Here is a 15939-nt window from a genome sequence, read left to right on the forward strand (position 1 = left end):
TGTCCTCACAGCCACATAGTAGCTTCCTCACCACCGTAAATGCAGCTCTAGCTTTGGCGACGGTTGTAGCATAGAAAGATTGCAATAGTTACTCCGTTAATCCGTATTGGGGCTTGGGCGCGCGCCCGGCTCAGCACCTCGACACAATCTTGATAGTAGTGGAGTTTAGCTACGATGGCGCGTGGCTTTCCATCTGGTCTCCTCTGCCCCAGGCTTCTGTGCGAGCGGTCAACCAGCACATCATTATCCAACTGTAGCGCATCCTTCAATAGTTTTGAGACCGACGCTGTAGAACTTGATCCATCCGTCTCAGCCACTTCTAATATCCTTACAGCGCAAACACACTAGCCACGTACTCAGGCACTCACGGGTTCCGTGTGAGATCGCGCGCGTGGCCGGGCACACCGAGTCCGACTTCAGAGCGGGCGAAAGTGCACGGAGGAAGGCCCATTTACATTGGAACAGCTGTAAATGCCTAGTCTATTGCGAAGTCAGTCCCTGTTTGAAGATTTTTTTAAGATTTCCAGTTCCAGTGTTCTATTGTCCATTTTTCATGTATAACCAGTTATTATAATTTTTTTGATCCACTTTTTCTCCTCTTTTTCTATTTTTCTCCCATCCCAATTCCGCTGTGCCAATTCTCCCCTGTCTTGAACGTTGCTCGCATATGCCCCCCACTGGCCGGTTGTAGGGAGGATATAAGCCTTGCATCACATGTCCCCTCTGATACATGTGGAGGCAGCCTATCACATCTTTTCACCTGCCAGCGCGGACTCTCATTGGCGAGGTGTATCGTGTGGGAGGCTCACACTACCCCCGCAATTTCCTGTCTCTGCTGTGCATGCAGATAGAGAGACCTGTAGAGACCCCAACCGACCTGTAGGAGTCTGCTACATATACAAGGAGTGCATTTTCCCCCAAATCCGGCAATTGGGACTTTTTGACATAGCCTATTTCTTTCAGAGAAGGAATAATTGTGAGAAATAATTACATTTGTACAATTTATGTAAATTACTGAGACATGAAATGTGGTTGTTGTTGAGTCTTAATTTCAGTGGCAATTATCAGTTTACCATAATCACCTCCAAGTCATGTGTGTAGTCTTCAATCATCAACAATAGTTGATTACGGTAACCTTCAATCGTGAGTAGTTTTCAATATGCACAATGCTGTCCCAACCAACCAGCGTAACTGTCCCAACCGTCCCAATGGAGACACACTTTGCAGTAGCCCCTTTCGTGACTGTGATGCACGCCAACAAGGTTTGGCCGAACCTTGTTGGCGTGCATCACAGTCACAAAAGGCAGGGGTGCAGTCGTAATATGGGCGGAGGCCAAACGGTATCCTATTATTATGCAAAGTCTAGGCACTTATCACCTAGACTTTGCATAATAATAGGATGCGCGCACTTCTAAGCCCAAACGCCCTTTGACCGCGGTTGCCCAGCACTGCACCACTGACAAAAGGGGATAACTTTGCAGTAGCATCAACTGATGTGAAAATAAGCTTTCCAACAATAAGTCGCCTATTTTGTATGTGACTTATTAAAACACTGTAAATTACAAATTTAGATTAGATTAGATTAGATCAAAATCATGGATAAAATATCAAGAACAAGCAGATGGTCTCCACTTTGAGCTTGAATGTGAAGGGATTGTAGCTGGTTTATTATGTGGCGAATGGTTAATCATAGGCATACTTTCTAACTACAGTAGATAAAAGGACACAGTCCCCGTGTTCCAACCGACCCCGCTCTCCCCTACACTCCCTCTCCTCTTTTCTCCCTCTCTGAATCTGACACGCGCGCACACTCGGTGAGACCGTCTGCCCGGGAGCAGTGAGCACACACACACACGTTGCTCCTCTCCCACTATCGCACCGCGCGCCACTGCGGTAAGAGACCGCGCGGACACTGTCACTTGTTTCCGCACTTGGCATAATGTCCAGGTGGTGAGTTCGCCGTTACCGACTTTCTCACAGGCGGAAAATAAGAGGACTTAACATGTGACAGTGGAAGAGGAGATAACACAGCTCCGAGTGCAGTTCCACGGCTGAGCGAGAGAAAGGAGGAAGAACTTTTGTCTTTTTGCTCTGTGATTTGACCACATTTCGTAACCTTGGAAGTGAGACCTGCTGTTTGAAAGAGGATGGGACCGCTACTTGTCTCCATCGCCCTCTGTTTGAGCGCCGCTGTCCCGCATTTGGTGAAAGGTGAGTGTTTGCTTGTTTTATGGACATTGTGTTGTCAGAACCAGGTTTTAGGTTATTTGTTGTGATTCAAACATTTGGCATATAGTCTATCACACATTAATAAGTGATTATTCTCTTCGCCCCATTGACGCTTAATTAAGTAGCTACCAGTTAACCGTAACTGTCTGCACCTGAATGCAAAAAGGATAGGCTATTATTAAAAATAGGCAAATCAGGCAGCCATGAATGCAAGTTTAAGATATTCAGTGACGTCTTGATATTGTTGAGATGCTGTTTGCGGAATAAGCGCCGATATTTTATACTGCCTGATGATTCTCACAGCATCAGCATGTTTTGGTAATAGAAAACGAACCCATAAGAACCTGCCTCCATTCGTGAATGATTAGTCTGTGTAATGGTTTGATCAAGGTGGAAAGCCTGTCGTTCAATAACAAATGTTTAATTTATTATTCGTGCTTAGTATCTCTTGACCAACTCAGTCCGTGAATCAGGCGCGCACATTTGTATTATAATAGTATAGCCTACCGAGACACACATGCGAGACATCCTGTGAGGCTGATGATACAGTATACTGTTCCATAGCAGTTTACCGTAGCCTACTTGCGCTCTCTCCCCCAGGATAATCTCTTCCGATAATGGTATTATGTTTTCACAGCAGGACACTAGTGTAGTGTAGCACTCAAGTAGCTGCGCATTCAGATTATTGCCGGTTTTTTCGACAGGGACCTCACTTTTCTATTCTTTTTCTTTTTTTTATTGTTATAAACACTTGGGTAAACGCAAAGGTCTTGCATATCAGTATTTGGGCTATAGAACGAGATGATATATCTCTGGAGGAATGCCACAGAACCTGAATCAGTTGCAGCGCGGAACCAATATGGAACAAGATGACATCATGAGAAGGTCAATTGCGCATTGTTGGCCCTATAGCATCCATAAATATACAATATCTAACTGCTGAGTTTGGAGATGGTTTTGCTTACAGATTAATTTGAACCGCTAGGTCAGCAGCATTCAGTCATCTCATGTAAGCCTTTCCCACCTCCCTCACAGTTCCATCCCTGCCCTTCTTTGATGTTTGATGAAGAGAGCAATGGGGATGTTTAAACTCTTGCTCACTGTTATTGCCCCCCCCTATACCGTAGTAGCCTATCAGGACTGGTAGAATGAAAGCAAAGTTCCTCTTTTAGAAGTGGGTCACGCTTGCCCCATGGAGTCACCCATGGTGTCAAACAGACTTCAGTCTCACCAGCAGTAGTGCGCCTTGAGCAGATTTTGTAAGACCACTGGGCGCCCAAGACTCACAGTGTGAGCTTGCACAGTCAGCCGTTACGAGACATAATACTCCCTGGTAGCAAGCATAATGAATGCAGAGGAGAGCGGAGAGAGACAAGGTGCTGTGGGTCTACTTGTTTCAAGGCTCAGTGAGTTAAAAATACACGCTGAACGAGTCCCCTCAATTAATCACATTCCAGTTAGATTTGTGGGAAACACAGAGGGAATTTGCCCAATTACATTTACATTTTGTCATAGCTGATGCTTTTATCCAAAGCGACTTACAAGTTTTGTACGACAAGTCAGCAGGAAGGCCAGGGTACAACTCCTATCAGCTGAGTAACAATGTTATAATAATTTATAATAATAATAATAATAATAATAATAATAATAATAATAATAATAATAATGTTCATCAAAGTGTTGAGTGTTGAGTCCATCTGCTTCAATGCTCAGCTTTGCTGTACTCTCATTGAGAGCAGGTATGGATGCTGAGAGGACGAGGAGAGGGAGTTGTAGGAAGGGGGCTTGTTTATATTTCATTGTACCTGCTGAGGAGCACTGGGGATAATGCCTTCCATTTGTTGTCACGATCGTCTTAGCAACACAAGCAATCCATCAGAGTACAGCTGCACTGAAAGAAATATCAACAGCAACCGGCGTGATTCTCTGACGTCAAAGAATTGTCCGATTTGGCGTTCAACCAATTCTTTTCTCCGCTGATCTCACTCTCGTATCGCTCAAGGTACAGTTGCAGCTGTCTTTGGAGACAGTTGCTAACAAACTGTGGATGTCACGGGACAGCTCCGTCCTCAGTGACAAATCGATTGGGCCCGGAACATCTGCCTTCAGGTAAAGCGGGCTGCATTGTTCCGTGTCAGTGTGCAATACATCACTTCCTCCAGTTGGTTCCTGGGGCTGATTCTCACCCATTGTCTGGATTCCCGTCTGCCAAACTGGGCACACATGACCACATGACGAGAGATGCATCCTCTGAAGATGCTTCTATATAAAAAGGAAAAAGTGTTTTCTTTGAGTGTGGATGGAGGGAATATACAGTTTGTTTATGTACACACAGGTGTGTGTGTGTGTGTGTGTGTGTATTTAGATTGTTCCGTTTGTGTGAATTCTGTGTCTCTTTTTGTACATTTTATTTGAAATATCACCATTTTAATTGTGTACTGTACAACAGCCCTCTTAGGCCACCTGGAGGGGAAACGTGATAGCCTGTTATTAGTAATTCATCACTGAGTTTGTTTACACTGATAGGCACTGATACCGATGGTGACTGCTGATCTAACTGAATAGATGACCTGCTATGTATCACAACGTCAAATACATGTGTTAATTAACTTTCCGGGCACAATCAAGTTTACTACCGTTTGGAGAGACGTTGGCTCAAGGAAGGCATAGTTCTTGCCAGCATGAACATCACCTGTAACAGTTGGACTGAGATGAGAGACAGGTAAATGTTGGTTCAGTATAACTTTAATGCTTGTGGGATGTTATGGTCACCATGCAATATCCAAGAACCAGTATGTAGGGATTCACTTAGATTTCCCCAGGAAGATTCGGTTATGGTGGCGGATTAATGCGATTCTGTAAAATAATAATAATGGTGTCATCAATAACTTGCTTGCTTTGCATTTGACTACATGTAAGAGCTCCTTCCATATACCACCAGGAATGTATTCATTGTGGGGACCCAGTAGGCTTTTAGGGGACGGATACAGTAGCTATTCTAGTAAATTATATCCTGTTTTACTGATGATTGCAGTCAAAATAAAAACCTCAAATCAATAAAAAATATCTTGCATTTGAAGAATAAGATTCCATTTGAATTCCAAATTGTCCTTGGTTAACTGTATGACATTATTTGAAGTACATGTGTGCTTGTTTCCAGAAAGTTAATGTGAAAGAAAACCAAAACCAAAGACACAGTAACCTCAAAATAGTATGTGCTCAATATACTATAATGCTCAAATAGTAACAGTTTGGTTCCCTTTGCTGAACTCTGTAACGTATATGACTGCAAGAAGGTGTGTGTGACTTAAATACATGCAGATGATAGTCATCTATCTAAAAACCCATTACATTTACCAGCAGCTGAAGGTTATGGCGTGATATTGCGATCTACCACCAAACAATGCCCTTCACTCTGCTTTTTAAATGGCACGGTATTCAATCAGTGGAGAGGGGTCAGATTGCTATGAGATCATCGGGCATGATAACGACACGGATCCAGAGATCTCATTGGCTGACGACCCACGCAAATGCAAATGCAACACGGGATAACGGAACATAACAGGAATTAATCTTGGCATAATGCCCCTGTAACCCTGATGAAGTGACATTAGCTATGCTCATTGCTCAGTGTCTTGATTTTTCACGTTGGCGGGGCTTGATTTGACTATTCATTGTCAGTCACCTACATATGCTACTTAATCCTATTAATATTAGGAAGGGAGTTCATTCATCCTCTGAGCTGACAGGCTAATCGCTGTGGTGCTGTTTGTCTTCGCTGTGGGTTTTCTCTGTCCTTCCTACATGCGTACCTTTCATGCGTGACTCATTGGGAGGGCTCTAGAGGTTGCAAGGACACACAACAGGGAAGTGCTTAAAGACAAACTTTCATATGGCACTGAGATGAGTGGTGGAGTGAATTGTTTTCCAAGCTAGCAAACTGACGTAATTGGCGTGCAGAGAGAACATTTAAAACACATGAAAACAAATACAAATTAGAGACAGACATACAAACCCTAGTATATCAGCATTTAGTTTCACTTTGTTCTTATATTATGGCTGTCCCCTCTTACAGTAGTTAATGAGTCAATTTGTATAAGAGCCTTAGGTACAGTATGTTATGGTGGGTAGGTGTGTTGAACCCAAGTGCAGGACAGAACGGATAGACAGGAGGCAGGTGTGGATTCTCAAACAAAAGGGTCTTTGTTTTATTGTGAGACAATAAGGCGTTCACTCCGATAACGTCGCATAAAGAAAAAGAGAGACTACTCTCGTCTCTAAAGAACAGGGGAAATTAAAGGGAAACAACACTGTCTCCAAAACACATTATCACGAAAATACTTAACTGAGCTAAACGTCAAAACAGGGAAAGCAAGGGGGAGAAAACACTGTCTCCAAAACGAGGCACAAAACAAAAGACGTCGGACGACGGTGCTACATAAGCACATAATAGAATAAACAAACTTGCTATTCATCGACTACAGCTCAGCATTCAATACCATAGTCCCCTCCAAACTCATAGCCAAGCTCAGGGACCTGGGCTTGAACTATGACATCTGCCAGTGGGTCTTGGACTTCCTGACGGGCAGACCCCAGGTGGTGAGAGCAGGCAACTGCACCTCCTCATCCATCACCCTCAACATAGGGGCCCCCCAGGGCTGTGTTCTGAGTCCCCTCCTCTACTCCCTGTACACACACGACTGTGTGGCTCAGCGGAGTAACAACACAATCATCAAATTTGCTGACGACACAGTAGTGGTGGGCCTGATCTCTGCAAACGACGAGAGGGCCTACCTGGAAGAGGTCAAGGTCCTGGCGGGATGGTGCCAGGAGAACAGCCTCTCCCTGAACGTCAGCAAAACAAAGGAGATGATTGTGGACTTTAGGAGGTCGGGGGTCAAGGATTACAGCCCCCTCAGCATCGACGGGCACCGGTTGAGACAGTGAACAGTTTTAAGTACCTCGGAGCCCACATATCCGAGGACTTGACATGGACCACACACATTGACAGTGTTGTGAAGAAGGCACGACAACGCCTCTACTTCCTCAGGCATCTAAGGAAGTTCCAAGTCAGTCAGAAGATCCTTAAGAACTTCTACTCATGTACAATAGAGAGCATCCTGACTGGCAACATCACCTCCTGGTTTGGGAATAGCACTGCACAAGACCGAAGCAGACTACAAAGAGTGACACGTTCAGCCGAACGCACAATTGGAGGGGGGCTTCCCACCCTCCAGAACATTTACAACAAGCGGTGCAGGGGTAAGGCTAAGAGAATCATCAAGGACTCCAGCCACCCGAACAACTGCCTCTTTGAACTGCTGCGGTCAGGCAAGCGATACCGGAGTCTCAAGGCGAGCACAGAAAGACTCAGAAGAAGCTTCTATCCCCAGGCCATCAGGCTGCTCAACGAACAATAAACACTATGCAACAACCATCAAATGCACACAGCACACACATCCACACGCACACACTCACTTTAAACAAACAACACACTGCAGCACCCACTCTCCACACTTTAGATCACCTAAACACACTTTATATTTATTGGTAAAGGATTTGCACTACAACTCGTACACCTTACTGTAAATTGTACCTAAATTGTACCTCATCCCATTTCTGCTTTGCACTATATAGTATTGTATATTAGTACATTGCATAGTATATTGTATATTGTATGGTAACTCAGTTACTTCTATTCTGCATTGAACATTGTACATATGTCTATACTGAACACTATGACCTCTATTTTTACTTCTATTTTACATGCTATACTATTTTATTTCATACTTATCTTGTCTAGCACAGTCTCTGGAGCGTAACAGTAAGAAGCATTTTGTATAAAAGTATTCTGTACTTCTGTATGACAACTATTAAAGAAACTTGAACTTGAAACTAAATGCAAGACACGGTAATAATAACAACGGCAACTAACTTATCCTCCAAGACGGGAGCGATAAGCGTTTCTTCAGGATAGTGTACTCGTGGTAATGTTGAGTGAATGACTGACAATCTGAATAGCAAACAAGGAGGACATGAAGCAGAGTAAACTATACACACCAGGTACCAATCAGGGCAATCAAGGCAGAAAGACAGGTTATTACCACTGGGCAACGCCAGGGCTTTTGCACCCAGGTGAGAGCAAAACCCCAAACGTTACAGTATCCCCCCTGACGTACGGCACCTGCCGTTCACTTGGGTGCCTCAGGGTGTAGTCGACGGAAGTCACTAATAAGACTACGGTCTTAAATGTCCCTCTGAGGCACCCAGTATCGTTCTTCCAGACTGTACCCCTCCCAGTCCACCAACAATTTAAACCCCCTACCCCTCCGCCAGCAACCCACGATCCTCTGCACCGTGTAGACTGTTTGTCCATCAATGATGTGGGGCGGAGGAACAGCAGGGACCGGCGGCGGCGAGGTAAGAAAGGGTTTCAGGAGAGATACGTGGAACGTTGGGTGAACCCGCATGGACGTCAGGAGTAGCAGCCTGTAGGCCACGGGTTCACCCGACGCACCACCTTAAATGGACCCACAAACCGGGGAGCTAATTTCTTGGACTCGACCCGGAGGGTGAGATCCCAGGTCGAGAGCCAGACCTTCTGTCCTGGATGGAAAACTGGGGCCGGACGATGCTTACGGTTGGCCTGATTTTGGAATCTGACAGATGCCCTCTGCAGCGCCGCCCGAACTCGTCAGCCGTGAGTGCGCAGCCTTGGGCACATACAGCCTCCCCGTGGGCCCTCCCCCAAGATCAGGCTCCTGTGACAGCGCTAATCTGTTTGGGTGGGGATTCTCCTCTCGGTCCGTTGAGTCGAACTGTCGGGAAAGAGTGTCAGGTTTGACGTTCTTGGACCCGGGCCAAAAGGAGATGGAGAAGAGAAAGTACAGTACGTAAAAAACAAAGCCCACCTGGCCTGGCGAGCGTTAAGGCGCTTAGCCCCCTGGATGTATGCCAGGTTCTTGTGGTCGGTCCATACAATAAATGGTTGTGCGACCCCCTCCAACCATTGCCTCCACTCCTCCAAAGCTAACTTAATGGCCAACAACTCACGATTCCCCAGGTCGTAGTTGCGTTAGGCCGGGGACAGGCGACGTGAAAAAAAGCGCAAGGATGCACTTTCCCGTCCTTTAACACTTTGAGCGCCAGCCGTGTTTTCCTTTTTACCCCCTTGAATGCTACCATCCACGGCCAATGTTAACGTTAATATCGCCTAATCTATGTTTTAAATTATGGCTATGTGTCTAATCTGCCCGTCGCTTATCAAAGAATCATTTTCCAGTCAACATTGTCAAGGCAGATTGTATTTTTATCGCTTCATTTTCCGCTTGATAGCATTTTGAAAATCACCACTTTTCTGGGAAAAAACAACCCATGCCTATGATAGTCGCCTTTTACTGGAATATTCCAGAACGTTGTCATTTGTCGGCCTATTTATGAATCGTTTTCAAATAAACGCTAGATGATCGATAGTATATGTGTGCGCACGCTCGTGCCGTGCGCTGATAATCGCTGCTCTTATTTCCTCATGGCTTTTACAGTCAAAACAGCCATATCACATATCACATAAACGCTTATATATCCGTGAAAACGAGTCTGATTATCCTAACACTGATAACATAGATTCCATACCTGAGGTCAGATGGTATCCAAATGGTTTATTCCAATTTCCGATCGCCATTCTAAAAAATCGATAAATGTATTGATCCATTGTGTGGATCAATGTGGAGTCAGAAATCCGTTCTCCCATTCACTTTCATTGAGTCCATTCCAAAAGGGTGATTTACCATCTGGGAGACGATAGGGGGCGCTTTTTTCACATCTGAGCGCCGGCTGTCCCTGGATCTCCAACGGTAGGCTCGCGTGATGCAATATGATTTCAGATCGCAAAAAAAAAAAAAAAAAAAACAGAATACTCGTGACGTGGCATTCAACGATCGGGGCGTAAACCAGAGAAAAGCCGTGAGTGGCATACAAAGTGTTAAGCATCTCTGAGAGAGCACCCCCCCCACCGCAACATCGGAGGCATCCACTTCTACCAGAAATGGAACCTCCGGGGCGCCCAAGTGGCGAACCACGTAACGCGCTGCGTCGCGGCACGGCCGACCCGGGTTTGTTTCCCGGACCCGGCGTTCTTTGCCGAATGTCTTCCCCTGCTCTGTCTCCCATTTCCTCCTCTCCCTCTCTCTCTACCGGACTGCCCGGTAGTAAAAAAACACAATAAAAATCTACAAAAACATATTAAAAAAAGAAATAAAAAGAAATGGAACCTCATAATCTGGGTGGACTAAGACAGGGGGGGAGGTGAATCTGTGTTTGAGGTCACGTAAACCGTTCTCTGCCTGAGGCGACCAGTCAAAGCGTGGCAGAGAAGCTTTAGTAAGGGCCGTTAACTCATTCAGCGCCAATCACGAATAAACTCGTTATTGGCCGCCAAGTGTTGAGCGCCAATAACGAGTAAACTTGTTTTTAGATCCTTTGATCTTTTTTCTTTGATCCCCGTTCTACACAGTCCCCCAGAGCCTCCTGGCATAACATTGGACGATCTAAATCCGCCAGGTGGCAGTATCACCTACCTTATGAACATCATGGGCCAGCTATTAGTGTGTTAGTACCAGCCCCACCACAGCCCCAAAACAACTAGGTAGTCTTTGCGAGCAGCAGTAAGCAGAACACATTCGAGAATCGCGATCGCCTAGAGCGAACTATTGGATATTATGAAAAAGACTAAATGGATTATATGGATGATGATTATGGACGATAAGGTGCATTTGTTGGACTAAGCACTACTGGTAAAACATAAAACAACTATAATTAAATCGACCGCATGAGGAAACCTATTCGGCTCCATGGTATAGTCTGACCCAAGCACACAATAGTAACCTGGCTGCAATGCAATGGTGAGCGAACTATTGGATATATGAAGAAGACAAAACGGATTATGGATGATGATTATGGATGATAAGGTGCGTTTCCACCAGACTATGATGTTGGACTATGTTGGACCAAGCACTACTGGTAAAACGTAAAACAACTATAATCAAATTGACCGATAAAGAAACCTATTCGGCTCTGTGGTATAGTCTGGCCCGAGCAGATGAAGTAGATGGATGAAGGCATATGTATTGATCCTGTTCTGATTCAAGACACGTTTGGACTCGACGTGAGAAATGGAGTACATCTAAAACAAAGGTAACGTATTTTTTTACATGTACTTTACCGAAACTCCATCATGGCCTTGTGTCTTTGTGAAGAAAAAAGGCCATGTGTTTACCTTTGACCTGGTAATGTGGCTCAGGCGAGCAAAAAAACATGATTTAAGTATACCAGCAGAAAACGTTCTGTAACTCGTGTTCCAGGAAATCAGCTTGGATTTTTTTTGAGGCAATGTTTATATTGGAATTGTGAAAGAACGAAGGTATGTAGAAACAAACCCTTTTTACATGTTTTTAGATTAATCTAGATTAAAATGGCTAAAAGAAAAAAAAAACTGCCGAAGGCATTCAAAATATGTGTGTTCTACCCAAATAATGACCAGAAGTAAGTCCTTACTTTTTCTTTCCTCCTTATGTTTCTCAGGCCAGGTGGCCCATTACACCATGAGCCCATCTCCCGTTTCCAAAATGCATTACAGACTGTTTGAAAAAGCTGTTTTGCTATGATAATTGGTAATGAAATATCAAAATAATGTTCAATAAGATGTACTTGTGTTTAATAAGTTGTTTTATTCAGAAGTTAACACAAATAAATAATATTACCAGTACAGTACAGTATCTAGCACTCTCAGGAGCAAAACAGAAAGAATCATTTCAAACTTGAACTATGTGACATGGCTTGAATCAACTGCTCCAGTGGAGTTGCTCAGTGGCCAATGGTGTCAACTGTGGTTGTACTGGGCAGCTCCCAGGTGTGAATGGAACTGTGTGAATGTGAAGCAGGGCGTTCCTGAAAAAGAGCATCTGTGCTCAGCGAACCTACCCTGGGTAAATAAAGGTAAAAAAAATATATATATATAAAATATCTTTTTTTAAGATTAATGCGTTAATTATATTATCGCGCGATACTAGTATAGCGTTAACGCAGCACGTTAACGCCGTTAACGGCCCAGCTCTACTTTAAACCCAATTTGGTCATCCTGACTGATTTCCAATATATGCAAATCTGGGCCATTCGGGATGGATGGTCAGCACCAATAATCTCCTAGTGTGAGTGGTGGTAAAGAGTAAGCACCAATAATCTCCTAGTGTGAACGGTGGTAAGGAGTAAGCACCAATAATTTCCTAGTATGAACGATGGTAAGGAGTAAACACCAATAATCTCCTAGTGTGAACAGTGGTAAAGAATAAGCACCAATAATCTCCTAGTATGAACAGTGGTAAGGAATAAGGACCAATAATCTCCTAGTATGAATGGCTGTCAGGAGTAAGGACTCAACCTCTTGCATCCCGATCTAGCTGCAGACCACTTGGGGCCGTCAAGATTATTTCAAACATAGACAAGACAAACATGTTTGATTTTAAGACCTGGATCAGGATGAATCTGGGCAGACGCCTGTAGTTTGAGATGGGAAACACCATAATAATAATAATAATAATAATAATAATAATAATAATAATAATAATAACAACAACAACAACAACAACAACAACAACAACAACAACAACAACAACAACAACAACAACAACAACAACAACAACAACAACAACAACACCAACACCAACAACAACAACTTAGTTTTATATAGCGCCTTTCATAAGACCCAAGGTTGCTTAAGTCGCATAAGTCTGACAGATAGAGAATGAGGGTTGTGCTTGTGGGAAAAAGGCATAGCAAACAGATGTATAGTAATAATAACAGTGCTGTGGAGGCTATTTCTCAATAGCTGCTTTTAGCCTGTATTTTCCCTGTTTGTGTAATGAAACCGATCCTCAATCTAATTCAGTGTGTGAACCAACAAGTTTACTAGGCTAAGCAAAGTTGAAAGAAAAAGTGAAATGCTATTTTCACATTATGTTTACTGTTAGAAGTCTTGCAACATATGCCTATCTTAAATCAACAAACATATTTGAGTGAATTTGTTGATTTAATTGATTTACCATGTTTTGTGGGGGTTTTCTTGGAAAGTCATAATAATAATAACTTTATTTGTATAGCACTTTTCATACAGAGGTTACAGTTCAAAGTGCTTCAAGCACATAATTGTCCAGAAATATGCTTTGATCTATGATAAACACTGCATCAACTGGGGCCATGTTTGCATTAATCTGCAAGAAGATTGTAATGTGGGGAAAGTACTTTTGCAGTTTTTTCTTTTTATTTGAATGAACTTTTCAACAATAGCCTGTAACCAGTTGCCAACTATGGATTTCTCTAACATAGGGACAGTCCCACAGTATGTTATGTTTTCAAGGTCAGTTTAGGCTGAGCAGATCTGAGATACTGTATGTTGCACTGACAAACACACAGGCCTTTTGTCTGTGAAAAAGGCTATTCTTTGTAGCTGACGTTTTCCTTGTGTTGATACCCCATTCATTGTCAGGTCTTTATTCAATGGATATAGTTTTAGACTGTGACATTTGCGAGTGCTTAAAATATATCTTATATTATATCTATGGGTCTAATAACGCCGTCGGGTCTCAGTGAGCTGCTTCTAGTCAACATTGCAGAGACAGATTGTTTTTTCATCTGTACATTTCCGCTTTATACCGTTTTGAATAGAGTATGGTTTGGGTGTTTTTCAGTAATTCCAGGAAAAGGCGATAAAAATGCTTTTTACTGTAATCCAGTCATCACGTTGTAATTTTTCAGCTGATTATCTAATCATCCTGAAATCAATGCTAGATTATCACTATTATGTCTCCTCGTCCATACATGAAATGACCGTCGTAGCGGGGCGCCCCCCACCCCCACCTCAGCCAACGGTAAACAGCCATACACGGTCCACACAGATAGCTGTGATCGGGGTAGAAATAAATGTCAGATCAACGATCAAATTCATATATGATGTTCTTACCTTGTATCTGATGTAATGAAAAAGAGATAATCCAAATATCTTATCGCAATTCCAAATAATGCTCGTGGAGGTCCGCACCACACTACCGACCGTTTCACAATGACGGGCGGGCGGGCGGCGTTACTGATCAGATCGCCTCCTAAAAGACACAGGCCCATTTTCAATGAGATGCAATAGCTCCGCCTGGCAGTAGAGGGCGGTGTTGACCGTCTGCCAGCTCAGACAGGGTCTGAAGACTATACCAGAGGCTGCAGCTATGAATTATGAATAGATATAGCGAATAAACGATATAACGATCCCAAAAACTAGTAAACTCGTTATTGGCGTTATTCGATTAGCAGCCAATAACGAGTAAACTCGTTTTTGGCAGGGAATGTGTTAAGTCAGTGCCTTGTCTTTCTGTCCACAGTTATTCAATGTCCATTGTTAATGTGGTCTTATCATGATCATTTGGCTACCGATCTTTTAAGCAATGGTCTCATTTGTTTACCGTAATTATACCAAGGTATCACAACCAATATGACAATGATATTTTGCCTCCTTGTAGCAGCTTAACCTAAAAGCAATGTGTTATGCCATGAGAGCCGGCCTAAACAGTGATCCTCTTAGTGGTCTATTAATGCCACTGAGATAATTTAGTGAAAGATTTGCTACACGCACACCGGCAGTGGGTGCTGGGTTAAGTGCAGACCATCTGAAGGTAGAATCCACACATTGAGCCATCATTTAGACTTTGTTTCGATCCATGATGGATCTTCTTCAGGTGAATTTAAAACACCTGTTCATTCATTCAATATATAGACTGGTCACCTGCTACTGGACATGATGTCACTCCGGGAGTAGACACAGGTGAAACTCATTTCTGTTATATAGCGTACTTGGCCATCGCGTCCCGCTCTTAAGCCATTCCGAGATATACCTCATCTCATGTACCTACTGTACACCATCAACGAAAAACAAATACACCCAGCACCTGCCGGGCTCCGCCCCTATAGAGGCGTACTCTATAAGACATTAGGCATGGTCACCAAACACTCTTCCTCTATTTCGTTTCCATCATAGCGGTCGCAAGCGCCCTATGTAACTAGTGCTATGAAAAGATTAGAGAAATTGCGTAATGTTGAATGTTTACCGGAGGTTTGCTTACCCCTGGAATCTTCGGGGCATGTTTCAGCGACACGTCGGGCCTATGCTGATGTTTCCTCGTCTGGTGGCAGCAGATCAAGGAGCAGCGTGCAATGTTTGGCTATCGAGCCGGCTTGTACACAGGTAGGCCCTGTGTCATCAGGCATTGATGTTGGTGTTAGTAATGCTGTGGAGTGTGTTTCGGCGCCAGGGGCGGGGTGGCTTGGTGAACGTTCCACTGCAGTGGACGTTTTCCTGGCTATCCTGGAGCATGCTGCTAACACTAATGCTACTAATGCTACTGCTAATGCTAATGCTAATGCTGAAATGGGTTGTTGTTCTAATATTCCCCGCCGCGGGACGTTGCCGCTTTTCCCTCCTCTTGCCCGGTTCATTGATGAAGGTCAGTCGGTTGCTAATGTGGGGGGTTTCGCTGAGTTTTATTTACCTTTTTTATGGGTAAAAGGGCTAACAACAGGGTGCAGGCCGGGTGTACCGTGGCTAAGTAGCCAGGTAGCTTTGATCCTGTGCCCCGGCGGGGATGAACGATGTCCCACCCGGCCGATGCTTGA

The 15939-nt window shown here is 43.9% G+C and overlaps 1 protein-coding gene across 1 annotated transcript in view; it reads left to right on the forward strand.

The window, feature by feature from the left end:
- Positions 1-1834: 1834 nt before the first annotated feature.
- Positions 1835-15939, forward strand: part of edil3a (EGF-like repeats and discoidin I-like domains 3a) — a 467410-nt gene continuing 453305 nt past the window's right edge. The window contains exon 1 of the mRNA XM_084307535.1: positions 1835-2211. Within this exon, the coding sequence (XP_084163661.1) occupies positions 2148-2211 (64 nt within the window). The 5' untranslated portion in view covers positions 1835-2147. The remainder of the gene's footprint in view (positions 2212-15939) is intronic.

Source organism: Notolepis coatsorum (assembly GCF_963971535.1).
Source record: "Notolepis coatsorum genome assembly, chromosome: 1".
Classification (NCBI taxonomy): Eukaryota; Metazoa; Chordata; class Actinopteri; order Aulopiformes; family Paralepididae; genus Notolepis; species Notolepis coatsorum.